Consider the following 13,899-nt stretch of genomic DNA (forward strand, 5'->3'; position numbering starts at 1 on the left):
GTACTCTGACAATTCTCAGATATTGGTGTGGTTTTGGAATATATAAGGTAGACTGCGGCCTGCCTTTTTATCCAAAAAAAATGGCTAATATTTAGCGGAATGCATTGAGCTAATTGCAGCAGATAGCTAGCGTTTTGGAAAAAGGTAGTACTGAATAGTGTATTTCATTTGATGGAAGGTGCTAATTAATATATTTTTTGTTAAGCAAATTAGCCAGTCATTTGGCGGAAGGTGCTCATATCATTTGGCGGAAGGTTGGCTTCCGCCATTGCATGGCATGCTTAGATGTGGCGGAAGGTTGCCTTCCGTCATTGCATGGCATACTTAGATTTGGTGGAAGGTTGGCTTTCGCTATGATGATGTGATTAGTAGCCTTGCTTAGTGCTTGCTTAGTGATTTTAGTAGGTTCATTTAGCCAGATGTTTTGAATATATACGGCTACGGCTGGATGGCCGTCTCCCACATCCGTGTCCACAGACTAGTCCCCCTTATCCGTGGACGGACATAGGAGAAAATTTGTGGGTCGTCATTAGAGATGACCTAACTCTACTACACCTAGGGAAGATTTCCCACGGATCTAGGGCTTCTCCGAGGTGGATCGCCAAATATTTTCTCAAATATTCGGACCAATGTCCGCAGACTGGTTTGGACGTCTGAGCCCTATAAACCGCCCCCAAACTAGGAGAGATTTGGGGAGTCCGAATGTCCGCGGACGCTGCCAACCTAGCCTCACACACCACCACAAACCCATTTTGCTATCTCCTCCCTTCTCTGTCCCTTCTTCACTAGACAAGGGACACGTCCGAACTTGTCCACGGGCATTCGATGATGCCCATTTGGTGATTGCCGATGGAGTTGCCCTTAACATATGGGTCGACGACCCAGGGAGAAAATGATGCAGGGTTTTGTTAGAATCGTCGCAGTTTACTTCCCCAGCTCTTCTTATTGGAGTTAGTCGGAGAGACGGAGACAAACTTTTGGGTGACGAGTTGAGCGGAAATTGCTAATTGGGCTCGGCCTCCATGGAACCTAATTTTCTTGTTAAGAAATCGCAAATCAGTTTGAAATTTAAAAAATAAAACAAATGCACGTCCACATTGGAATGTATACTGCTTTTTTGTAAAGTTTCATGATGAAATACAATTCTATGTGACCTAAAATTGCATTATTTTTTTATCTCGCATAAAGAAAATTCATCACGCAGATTTACAAATGCGCAATATACATCCGTGTGAAAGGAAGCACGCTGGATACAGAGAGGGATTCCCTAGTTGAACAAAGTCCTGCATCAAGACATAAGCAACGAAATAATACATGGCAGTTTTGAACTTTCAAAGCTAGATGTGCAAGATGATGCGCCTTGACATTGTTTCCCCTGCTAATGTGAGCAACTTTGCCACGCTAAAAAGAAGGACTGTTTTGTATTTGTGCAAGCAGTGGCCTATTGTCCCATGGACCTGGAGCAGAGAGAATGTCCGTCTCTTTTACTGCCGAAACTAGCACTGAACAATCCGTAAAGAAATGTGGGTCCTGAACATTGAGTATTTCTGCCAGCCATGAGACCAAAAGTCTCAGCTTGGAGAGGAGAAGAAGCCATAGGAGACATAGCTGCAATGTGAAGTTGATGGATTCGATCATTATTCTGAACCTGGATGAAGACTCCAATTCCTGCCTGTTTAGGACTGTGAGCTGGATGTATTTCCCACGCAGCATCACAAAAGATTGTGTTGCCTGGAAAAGAGTCCGGATTTTGTATTGTCGGCTGCACCAGTTGGTCATGTAAGCAATGCACAACATGAGCTTCAGTAGGTATTTCTCCTAATTTGGTTCCTTGTATGATTGCGTTTGCCACTGCATACACCTGAGAGGGCCTGCAAAATTTCCTAGCAAAGAGAGCATCATTTCGAGATTTTCACACGCACCACAGAAAAGTATACAAGTTAGAAAGATTAATTTGTGGCTGGCCAGAGTTAAGCAAAGTTTGGATCATGTTAGGAATAGAATGGTTAACAGCAGCAAGGATTTCTGTTTTAATAAACCAAGGTGAGCAAAACCACGTTGCCTTAGAGAAAGGGCAAAGAAAAAATGTGCATTTCATCCTCTGTATTGCCACACCTGGAGCAGTTTTCATCTATGTGCTTAGAGAATTTACTTGCTCTCTTACCTGTAGGAAGCGCTTTTCTAAGAAGTCTCCAAGCAAATGTCTGTACCCGTGGCGCCATGAGTTTGTCCTGCCAAACTTGATTAAGAAGAGCAACGATTTGAGGATGAACCTCTTTCGATCGTTGTCTAGCTGGTAGGTCAAGGTTGTTGAAGCAATGCTTATATGCACTTTTGGACGAGAAATTTCCTGCAGGTGTTAGTTTCCAAATCAAAGCATCTTGTCCAGCAGCAGCAACTATAGGAGTCTGAAGAATATCATTAGCTATCTCATGAGAGAACAAAGAATTAATTAGACCCGCATTCCAAGCTTTTTTATTTGGCAACCAAAGATCTCTAACAATAGCAGGATAGACAAAGATTGCTCTTGTACAATTAAATGATCGTAAATTCCTTCCTATCTTGAAAACCAAGGAGAACTCCACACCGAACTATTACCATCTATAATCTGATAGGTAGAGGCTGAAATTAAGAGAGGCTTCACCTTTAGTATTGCAGCCCAGAAGGTTGATTTCGGCTTGTTTGCTTTGGCTCTCCAAATGGACATGTCATGGTGATACTTAGCCTTGAGGATTAAAGCCATCTGGCTATGTGGTTCTTTTGCCAACTTCCATGCCGCTGAAAGAATAAGTCCTTGGTTGATTGCATGCAAGTTCCTGATGCCTAAGCTGCCAATTTCCTTCTCAATGCAAATGTACGCCCATGCCCTGAGGCACAAGCTTTTTGTAGTAGGTTCATCTCCGTGTTTAGGCCTTCTTTCCCCCGTTTGTAACTAGGGCCCAAGTACTTACTTTAATGCCATTATAATATGTGGCCCCTAGGATCACACCGGCAAAGATTAAACTAGTCAAGGCAGCCAAGAGGGGTCATGCTTATAGCGAGACAGAAAAGCCCTTTGCCTCAGACGCAACTGCCATCTCAATGGCGAACCAATCTGTCGTTGGATGGTTAGAAGGATTGTGGTATCCCAGCCCATCAGGGTTCAAGTCCTGGTGTTCGCATTTATTTCTGGATTTCCGGCAATGCGCATTCAGTGGGAGGAGACGTTCCCGTCGATGACGAGGTGCCTAGGATGACTTCGTAAATTTTAATATGATATGCCGGCTCAGTCTTTCAGAGATGCTCATAGGGGTAGGGTATGCGTGTATGCGTTCATAGGTGTGCGTGTATGCACGTGTATATGAGCGTTTGCGTCCGTCTATACTGTGTTAAAAAAAACTTCCATCCCAATGAACGGACGTAGGAGGGAGGGCTGGCTCCTAGCGCATGTTTTTTTTATTACTTTTGTTTATACTTTTGCAATGGATATATATTTTATTTAAATCCTAAAAATGTTTAGTTGCTCATGCAGTGTAAAACAATGTTTGCACAACTTAAAAAGTGTTGATAGCATTTGCAAAAATTGTTCATGTCATTAAAAAATATTCACATACTTCAAAATAAATGTTCATGACTCTGTTTGCATAATTAAAATATATATTTCGTACAGACAAAAAAGTGTCCGTGATATTTCATGAAAATGTTCACGTTTTGCCAAAAAACAAATAGGTGACATTTTAATAAAATATTTGCATATTATAAAAATGATAAGTACCATCCAAAAAATTCACATTACATTTAAAATAAAAAATATTCACACATTTCAAAAAATGTTTGTAATATTTTTCAAAACATTGTACAGTGTAAAAAATGTTCGCATAGTTTCAAAAAAAATACTCTGTGCCATTAGAAAATGTTCAGCTTGTATTTGGAAAATGTTGACATGTATTTGATTTTTTTTTAAAACAAGCAACTGAAGGAAATATAAATCGTGTATTTGGAAAAAGTTCAACGTGTGTCAAAAAAGTGTTCCACTTGTATAATAAAATGTACAATTTGGATTTAAAAGAAGTAGTCATATATCAAACAAAACGAGGGAACAAATCAAAGAAAACACAGAAGAACGAACATAACACTAATAAAAAAACATAAAAAACAAGAAAAACACCGAGAAAAGAGGGTGGAAATCTAATGCGAGGGACACTACACTATTTGCCCGCTCCACCTCCTCAAGCCCAAATGCAAAACCCAGGGGCGCGGCTATGTGCGTGCACTGCGGCCCCTAGGAAGGGGTGGTCCTATTGGGCGCTTCAGGTGCCAGGAAAGCTCCCATGTAGAGCGAGATTCGATGACATTTTATTTCCTCTGAGTTCGGTTGACCGTGAAAAAGAGAACAAAATAATCATAAGTTCAAAAACGTTCATGAATTTTGGAAAAAGTTCATGATTTGAAAGAAGTTCATCAAATTTGCAAAAAAAATCAAAAATAAAAAAAGTTATGGATTTAGAAAAATCATTGAAATTAGAAAAAAGCATCGAATTTGAAAAAAATGGATATTGAAAAAAGTTCGTCAAAATTGGACAAAAGTTCATCGAATTTGAAAAAGTCCATCCAATTTCATAAAATTCATTGCTTTGGAGAAAAGGTTCACGTGTTTGCAAAAAATTCATCGAACAAGGAAGAACAAAAAATGAAAAATGAAAAACAGAAAAATGAAGAAGAAGAAAGGACAAAAAACGAAAAGAAATGAAAAAGGAAAAAAAAGGAAGAATAAAAGAAGGAAAAGGTTGCAACTTACCAGATCCCGCTGGGTGTTACACCAGGGTACCTTGATGAGGTAGGTTGCTGGTACATTTCACAACCAACATGCATTTTTTGTTAGATTAAAAACACAGAGAAAAAGCTACAGGGTCCGGCACAGCATGGGGGTGTTTCATGCGCCCGTTTGTAAAATACACTGTAATGGGCACGTGAAGCCCCAAATAGGAATTGCCTGGGTCGTCCCAGTTATCAATTGCAGCGCCGTCCTGATGTCATAGTGATATCATGTACGTTTTTTCGTTTTTTCACTTTTTTTACCTGTGTTTATATTTTGAAATATTTGTAATATATATGTAAGAAAAGCACTTTACATAAAAATTTGAAAAAAAAAATTAATCCTGCAGTTGAAAATTGTTAAATGTGTACAAAAAATATCTTTGTCGTATAACAAATTTATAAATGCGAATATAAAAAGTACAAAATGTTAATCATGAATACATGAAATTTTAATCATATGTACGAAAAATGTCCACCATATGTACGAAAAATATGAAAAATATAAAATTTCACACATTTCGAAATCAATGTATGAGATATTTAAAAAAACATATTTGTCCAACTGTAAAAGCAATGTTCATGCAATTCAATAAAATGTTTCGTATATTCAAAAAATGTAAGTCACATTAAAAAAATCTTCACTAGTTTGAAAAATGTGTTCATGAAATTGAGAAGTTTGTAGAATGTACTAAAAGTACAAAAAAATGTGTTTTTATCATTTTAGGAATATTTCAGCCTGTATTTGAAAAACTATTTAACACGTAATTGAAAACAAATTCAAAACATGTTTTTGTAGAGAATGTTAAACATGTATTTCAAAATTGTTAAACGCTTATAAACTAAATGTTGTATATATCTGAAAAGAGAGTAGACATGTATTGTAAAACCAAACCAATGAAATACGACAAAAGAAACAAAAGTAAAACGAAGAAACCAGAAATACCGAATAAACCTAGAAATATACAAAGAAAACCAAATTATAATGAATAAGAAAAAAACCCATAGAAAAACAAATAAAATCGAAGCATAAAAATAAATGTGATATTTCATTTAGAATATCTAACAAAATAAATGTGAAATTTTAATCGTTACAAATTTCATAAAATGTTCCTTTAAAAAATATTTTTTTTCTAAAAATAATTCTGAACTTTTTTTGTGGAAAATAAATATTCACAAAGTTTCACAAATATTGTGAACCTTTTTAATATCTTGATTTTGTTAATTTCTTGAATCTTTTTAAAAATAAAATATATTTTTGTCTAAAAAACAGGCCGAAATGCCAAGAGAAACAAGAAAACCGTACTAAGGGAAACTCTTTTTGTGTGCAAAAACTAGAGTATGTTGCCTTCTTCCATTAGCTTTAACGTGTAGGTACTGAGTATTACCTTCTTCCATTAGCTTTAGCATGTAGGTTTTAGTATTAGCTTCTCCCTCAAGGAGTTCTGTAACTCCTTTTAAAAAAATTCAAAAAATAATTGTGAACTTTTTAAATATTGTTGAAAACTAATAATCACAAAGTTTCACAAATATTATGAACCTTTTTAATATCTTGATTTTTAAAATTTGTTGAATCTTTTTAAGAAATAAAATATACATTTTATCTTTAAAAAAAGGCTGAAATGCCAAGAGAAACAAGAAAACCGTACGAAGGGAAACTCTTTTGTGTGTGAAAAACTAGAGTATGTTGCCTTCTTCCATTAGCTTTAACATGTAGGTATTGAGTATTACCTTCTTCCATTAGCTTTAGCATGTAGGCATTTAGTATTATCTTCTCCCTCAAGGTGTTCTGTAATTTTTGCTCCTTGTTTCCATTTAAGTTCATCTTGTTGCATAATTCTGTCTAGTTGAGCTCTCTTCTAAAATTCTAGCTTTCTTATCAGGCTGTGCATCTCCATTTACCTTCCTGAGATATTATATTTAAGGTAGTATAATTAATTCCAAGCAAGAGCCTCCCAGACCTCCCCCCTAGAGGGTGTGTGGTTTGAGTGAAAATCTCTACTTGCACAAATATTTTACCGGTCAAATCTAGATGTATTTTTGTTTCATTGTCTCCTACAATCCCAAGAAATAAACACTTTTTTATCCATTATGAACTCCCTATGAAATGTTTGTTTCATTGTCTTCTAGAAAATACCTCTTATTATTAACCAACCTGTATATTATTTCTTTATTTTCTTTCCAAGTTTTTCAAGTCTTGGGATAGGACAAACATGCACCATCCCCAAATGTTTGGGTAACTTGTTTTTATTTTTATTCCTTCTCCTGGTAAACTTTTTTGTATATGGTCCCACTTTTCATCTTTGGAGTCCAGGTTACTATCATTATCATCAGACATCATTTCCTCTAGATCATGTTCTCTTGTGTCAAGAAAGTTCTTTTTATCAGGTTTTCCAGGGGTCATATCATGTTGGACATTGACTTGTTTAATTAAATCAACTCTAGTTTGTTCGACATATTTAATTAAAGCCAAGTTATGATAAATCATTTCTTCATAATTTCCCAGATTAACATCAATTTTTTGGGCAGTAGTACCCAATTTATCAAGGGAGGAATTAACTATTGTAGGGATAGTTTATTACTAGTCATCCTTAGCAGATGCTCTTTCCTTAGCAAAATCTTCAATCTTGCAATCCATCTTTCCTTTATGTTTGTTACATCTTCTGAGGTGCTCCTCCTTCAGCTCCCCTTTAGATGCAAGAGGAATGTTTCGGCAAAGGTGTTTTGACTCCCCTCATAATCTACAGGATCAAGATCTTCTCGAGGGTCATCAATGTTTAGATCTTAAATTTTCTCTTCATTTTTTTTCATGTATAGTCTCAATTCCATCAACAGTAGTTCAAGATCCCATCACTTCAAACATGTCCCTATCATCAAAATTCAAGTTCTGTTGGAGCGGTTCATGTTGCCTTTTAACCTCCAACTCAAAGCTTTTCTTTTGAATGTCCATATCTTTGTCCTTTATTAAGTGACCAACTGAGTTGCCTGTCTAGTAGCAATCTCCTCTGCAACCTGCAGTCTCTTCAAGATCTCAGCATTTTTTTTTTCAAACACGGTCCCTTAGAGTTCGATTCATTAAAAAGGTCGAAGAGAGTTGCCCGATTAATTAATAGAAAATCGGGTAAAAACCGTCACAAATGCGTGCAAAAACAAGGCACATAGGACGACATGCCAACCGACATAATAACACACACGCCATCGAGGTTGCAACCGGGTGCCATCGTCATCACGCATTCGACTAGGCGACTCCGACTCCACCATAGGCGACTGCCTATATGCCCTCACTGCAAACAAGCGCCGAGGCCTGTGTCGACCAATGCCAAGCAGTCAACCAGACACGCCGACGACCAGGAAGCTCCGACTCTGTCGACGAGCATCACAAGAGAAAAGCGATGGGCCTATGCCGAGCTAGCATCGAAACCGGGCACTCATTTCGTGTCATCGTCGCCACAAGGCCCTCCTCAACATCTCTGATTTCAGAAAGACAAAGTGAAGCCCGATGACCCCTCGAACACGCTGGATGAGACCGACTAGCAAAACTTAGCTGCAAACCTGCTCCACCCGAAGCCATCATCGTTGCCACACAAGAAGTCGTGGAAGACATCCACATTGCCAGAAGGACATTTGCCGACCACAATGTCACGAGCGTCCGGCCCATGGATCGCACAAATGGGATCTGTTGCTCTTCAAGGTGATGCCCCAAAGAGGGAAGCGACAATGATGACACCCTCGCCTGACCCAGTCGGGCCTTTGGCTTTCACCCGAAAAGCACGATCCGAGGGTTGCAGAGGATACAGGTCTACACAGCGGCGCCTCCCGAGAGGTGAAATGACGTCCACGAATGCCGACGCCGTCATCCTGCAAGAACGGACAAGCTTTCGCCCGAAGCTTACCCACCACCATCACCCCCACAAACTGCACCTCCGCTGGCCCACCCACCTCTCATAGAACCACTGCGCCGGCAGCACTAGAAAGCCACCAGCACCATACCTCCCTGCCAGCCTATGGGCCAGATCCAGCGGCCTCCTGCATCTGCACTGCAATGGGACCCAGCAGTCGGCCCCCGACAGCAGCGAGCAGGGCGCACCCTAGCGAGCTGGAGGAGCCCATGCCGCAATCCCGCTGCGCCAAACCGGACAGTTCTGATGGCCATGATGGCGGAGGCACAACCGAGGCCTCCCAGAACCACCTCCACAGGAGCACGCTGCCGGGGGAGAACGCCGCAGGCGAGCCGCCGGCCGCCGGGGAAGGGCGGGCCGCAAACCGGGAGGAGGAGCCTCCCCCATCACAAGGCTGCAGATCTTAGCATTTGGATCAGCAACCAAATGTACTCCATTCCCACAGCTATATTAGTAGTATCTTTGTTCCCTCCAATCACATTTTCATACTGTTTCAAGGACAAACTTTCAAGAGCAATTCTTCCAGAAGCAACTTCAGACATCTTGAAAGGGGCATCATCTTTTCCATTTCCATCCAAGTCGCCAATATCCACAGACTCAAAGTTTTTCCTCTTGCTTGCATGTCATAGAGACGGCAATCTTTTGTGGTAATTTCAGTTCTCACAGGAATCTTATGTAAATCCCTTATCCTCACCTTGAACCTGATTTCTTCTTTCTCAGCTATCCTTTCGGTTGTGGGCAACGTTTTGACGTGGCACAAGATTCTGCCGAAGTGAAATTCTAGTTTACTTCGTGCGAAGTCTTTCATGCAATATTGCAAGATATCTATGTATGTCTCTTGTGATGACCACATGTGTACTCTTTGTAATACATTTGTGTACTGAAATATATATGATTATTTTTTAAATGATTATTTTAAAAAAAAACTATCCTTTCAACATCAACCTCCAAAGCTGCTGTCAAATCAGCGAAACCGACAACACGGTCACGGCGACAAAAACCCTCAGCCGTTGCTATCATATCAGAGGTAGAGAAAGATGCCCACAATTCTACGGTCGAGCGCTAATTTTGTCCAGCGAAGGAATGATGAGCAGTTACAAGTACCACATCAGTGATCCTAAATGGTGGAAACAATAGTCACGCGTACGTGATAACGTGACACGATGGGACGCTCCCGTCCTCGCCCGATCACGTCCCGCCAGCACACCATCTTCAGGACGAGCGCGCCAGCCCCGGAAGATGCGGTTTGCCCGCCCAATTCTGGACTGCGAAATCACACCCCTAGACGGCACCAGGGCTCTATGAGCGTACCTCGAAAGCTCCCATGGCGCCATTTCAGAAGGAGAGCCGATCCTACGACAAACTTGAGCGTGCGGAGGCGTTCACGCAACCGTCGACGATGGATGATCAGACCCATTGCAGAGGCCTATCATCTACACGAAACGGAGCACGGCAACCGACGGGCGCTGTCCCTGGCTCCTCTCCGGAAAAGGCACGACATGGACGCCCCACAAGGCGTCCCCCGCCCATGTGAGTGACCATCAACAAGATACAGCCCAGCAAACAGCCAAAGTCCGTCCACACTCGGTCTATGGAGGCTACGGGTGGCCAGCTAGGTAGCTAGCTAGCTAGAACATGGATGGATCCATAAATATGGCCTTGCAAATCTTCAATTTCATCGCAAGGGCCACCACCCCGTAGTACAAATTAGTACTGGTATAAACCACCAAAGGTACTTCTAGTACTGATCATAACTACTGCCATTATTAACTTCTTTTCTTCTTCTTCTTCTTCTTCTTCTTCTTCAAGGAGTGCCAAGCTGCTACGTACGGTACGGTACTTGATGGATGGTTGTTCGAGTCTTCAGTAAACTTGAGACTTTGATCGAGAGAAGGAAAGCGTCTAAGCGGGTGCTAATTAGCAGCCTCAGCGTAGCCCGGAGCGTCCTCCTTCACTATAACGAAGAGGCCGGCCGGCCTTTCTTCCTCCTCCTGCACGCACGCACGCGAATGCCAAAATAATTCTTGAATATAGTGCTCCGTCTCTTCTCTCCAGCGCTTATGCTTGTGGAGAAGAGAAGAGGAGGAAGCGGACTAGAACTGGGCGCCCTCGAAGGTCTGGCCGAAGTGCCAGCCGGCGGGCGCGGCGGCGTTGCTGGTGACGGTGCGGCCGTCGCTGGAGGTGACCCGGAAGGAGAGGCACTGGCCGTCCAGGAAGGTGTTGCTCTGCCAGTTCATGCCCCAGTTGCGGGACATGGCCTGCCAGCCGGTGCGCGTGCCCTTGATGGACACGGACTGCGCGTCGCCGGCGCCGCCCACGTTGGTCACCAGCACCAGGTTGAAGTAGGAGTGGCCGTTGATGGTGAACCGGATGCCCCCCTTCTTCACGCACGGCACCCTGCTCCATCGATCAAGGGGTAACATGCAGGATTAGCACTACGTGACACACGGTGACAGTGAAGCTGCGACATTACAAGGCGCAGCACATGCGATGTAAGTACTGTGGACAGTGGCCTGCCTATCGGCGTGCACCGTATCACATATCTGCAGCGGTGTGGCCCGCCCAAACTTATGGGCCGAACCAACCGCGGTCCTCGCGTATCCTCAAGCCGACCGACGCCCGGTCAATTTAACCCATCGGTTCGATCGGTCGGTCGTGGTACACTGTAACTTTTTTGATTTTCTTCTCACCTTCTGTAGGAGACGGGCACGATGCCGGCGCGGTACTGCGCGATGTGGAGGAAGGCCGGCTCGGCCATGTCGAAGTGGGGGCGCGGCGGGTTGCACCAGCCGCCGTCGTCGCTGGGGAGGCCGTAGTTGGGCGGGCAGAAGTTGGTGGCCGTCACCAGGATGGACCCCGGCCGGCACGAGCTGCCGGCGTTGTCGCAGCGCAGCTCGTAGCACGTCCCGCACGCCGCGCCGTCGTTGAACAGCGCCGTGCTCAGCGCCGCCGTGTTCGTGCCGTACCCGGTGCTGTACAGGTTGCCGTACCCGCATGCCCCGCCTGCAAAACCCAACAAACAGCCCGCGCGCGTGAGTGTCTGTGTCTGTGTGGCAGGCGTTTACGCATTGCATTCGCCAGCCGCGGCGGCGGGGACTTACCCATGGTGCCGGAGGCGTCGCCGCCGCCGTAGAAGGTGGCGTGGGCGCTCTGCCACCCGCCGTACCCGCCGGCCGCGGCCTGCCGGGCCAGGAGGCAGAAGGAGGAGAAGAGGAAGAAGAGAGCACCGGTGCCCGCCATTGCTGAGAGAGAGAGAGGGAGAGCTTCCCTGTATCAGCAAGCTAGCTTAGCTTTCGAGGGGATATGGCGTCTAAAGCTAGCTAGGCTCGAAATGGCTGGTTGGCAGTGAGGAGCTACCTCCTCCCAGCCGGGGTATATATAGCCAAAGTAAAGCTCGGTGCCGGTGGCGGTTGGATTGCAAGCTCGATCGGGGCCGTGCAGGTTAATATCACTTCTTCTTTTTTCCTGACGATTTGATGAGTGGGAGAGGGAGAGAGAGGAAAATGGGAGATTGAAGGCCGGCTCTGACGTGCGGGGTGACCACGGCCACGGGGGCGCGCGGCAGTTAATACATACAAATCAGGCGCACATGCGAGTGTCCTCGGCTGGCATCGGGCGCGCGCGCGCGTACGTAACGGGCACCAACCGCTTGCCCGGCCGAGCGCGCGTGTGTGTGGTGGACTGGTGGCGCGACGAGTCGCCGTGGGGTCCCGCGGCGCCCTACTCCCCACATGGCTCTCGCCGGCCGCTTAGCTGAGCCAGGACCATGCAGGACTCGGCCATGGGCAGGATGCAGAGCACGCATGCATGCACAGCGTGCCTTAACTCCGTGGAACTCATGGGCGGCAAGGCGCGTCCACCATGCGCGCGTAGCCGTGTGTGGCAGGGCCGGACCGCTGGAGGGAGCTAGGGAGGGAGGAATCCGGTCGTGTTTCTGTGTCACGGTGCTCGGCCACGCGGTGCGAGCGCGGCATGGCGTGTCTGCTACTAGATACTACGTGATGATAATCCACTCATGATCGGCGCGTAACGGCGCAAGTGCATGCCGACCTAGCCCAACTTGACTACTTGGGATGGATAAGTAGCAGCTGCATGCATGGTCCAGGAACTCGCTGCCTGTGTTGGATGGTTCGACGAACGTATTGTTGCAGTGGGAGCCATGCAGCTCCACCAAACGTACTCCACTGCTAATCTCGGGTCACTTAACTTAGTCCTGCTGGGGAGTACACTGGACCATCGGATACAAAAAGGAAATCGTGGATTTGTCGGGGCAGGACGCACATCGGCACATGAAGCTGCCCCGGCCCGCCCATGGAGCCAGCCATGCCAATGTGCCATGCACACGAACGTACGTACTGTGCACACCACCCACACGTACCAAGGGAACCATGCATGCTCAACTGAAGTGATCAACAGCCGGCTCCAATGATTAGCGCACGCTAACTTTAAGGTGGATGCTCAATTAAGGTTTGAACAGGCAAAACCTTGGTGTGGGCTCCTGAAGACTGGAGCGCACATGGCCGCTCACGTGAACGGGACACGTAACATGGCTCGGCCCTGTGTAGATGAGAGCGAGGCCCGAGCAGTGTATGTGCACGTAAATCCAACAGCAGCTTTCAGACAAAGCTTTGGTACCCTGCTCATTCATGCAGGATGCACATGCATGCATGCATGGCCGAGTCTTTACATCGATCGGCGATTCTTACAAATTTTCTACGCTGACCCTCCCATCGTCGCCTACACGTAACATGGCACCGCCGCCGCACCTCGCCGGTGTCAAGCAGGCGGCCACCTCCGCCGCTCGGCTCCGCCATCGGTTTCAGAAAGCAACAGTTCCCAGGGCCAGCCCCACGCCATGTTAGTCGCACATGGCCGCCCGGGAGTTGCGGCTAGCTAATCCCCTGTCGGTCTGTCACTAGCTAGCCACCCCGTTGGTTCGTCCGTTGGCATCCCTCTTGGACCCGTCACGCTCCGACCAGTTGCTCCACGCTCACTTCGCCTGTGGCGCTGCTCCGCCGGCCTCCGGCTGGTGCAGTGATGCAGGCCCACCAGATGAAGATGATTGCATCTTATCCTCAAATCCACTTCGTGCGCAGACGCAGCACGCACAGCACAGGTATGCTTCTCGATCAAAGGTAACGCAATGTAGCGGCAAGTGTTCACAGAAGGTGATATACTCTCAGGCCATGTGTAGGAACAGAGCGGT

General features: G+C 45.3%; 1 protein-coding gene and 1 pseudogene across 1 annotated transcript; both read right to left on the bottom strand.

Annotated features, from left to right (window-relative positions):
* Positions 1-1,206: 1,206 nt before the first annotated feature.
* Positions 1,207-10,019, bottom strand: LOC147991917 (uncharacterized; annotated as a pseudogene).
* A 316-nt stretch (positions 10,020-10,335) lies between these two features.
* Positions 10,336-12,080, bottom strand: LOC125521675 (expansin-A4). The gene is made up of 3 exons (XM_048686727.2): positions 11,795-12,080; positions 11,384-11,696; positions 10,336-11,090 (listed from the first exon to the last, which is right to left on the bottom strand). Exons 1-3 carry the CDS (start codon positions 11,931-11,933, stop codon positions 10,787-10,789), a joined length of 756 nt encoding a protein of 251 aa, XP_048542684.1. The 5' UTR covers positions 11,934-12,080; the 3' UTR covers positions 10,336-10,786.
* Between the last annotated feature and the right edge of the window lie 1,819 nt (positions 12,081-13,899).

This window comes from Triticum urartu, chromosome 1A (assembly GCF_056163025.1).
Source record: "Triticum urartu cultivar PI428250 chromosome 1A, HENAU_Tu73, whole genome shotgun sequence".
In the NCBI taxonomy this organism is placed as follows: Eukaryota; Viridiplantae; Streptophyta; class Magnoliopsida; order Poales; family Poaceae; genus Triticum; species Triticum urartu.

Excerpts from the sequence above, each read along its gene's own strand:
- LOC125521675 (XM_048686727.2), bottom strand. The coding sequence starts at position 11,933 with ATGGCGGGCACCGGTGCTCTCTTCTTCCTCTTCTCCTCCTTCTGCCTC. Across the intron at positions 11,697-11,794 it reads CGACGCCTCCGGCACCATGG|GCGGGGCATGCGGGTACGGC; the intron begins GTAAGTCCCCGC and ends TGGGTTTTGCAG. Across the intron at positions 11,091-11,383 it reads GTGCCCGTCTCCTACAGAAG|GGTGCCGTGCGTGAAGAAGG; the intron begins GTGAGAAGAAAA and ends TCGATGGAGCAG.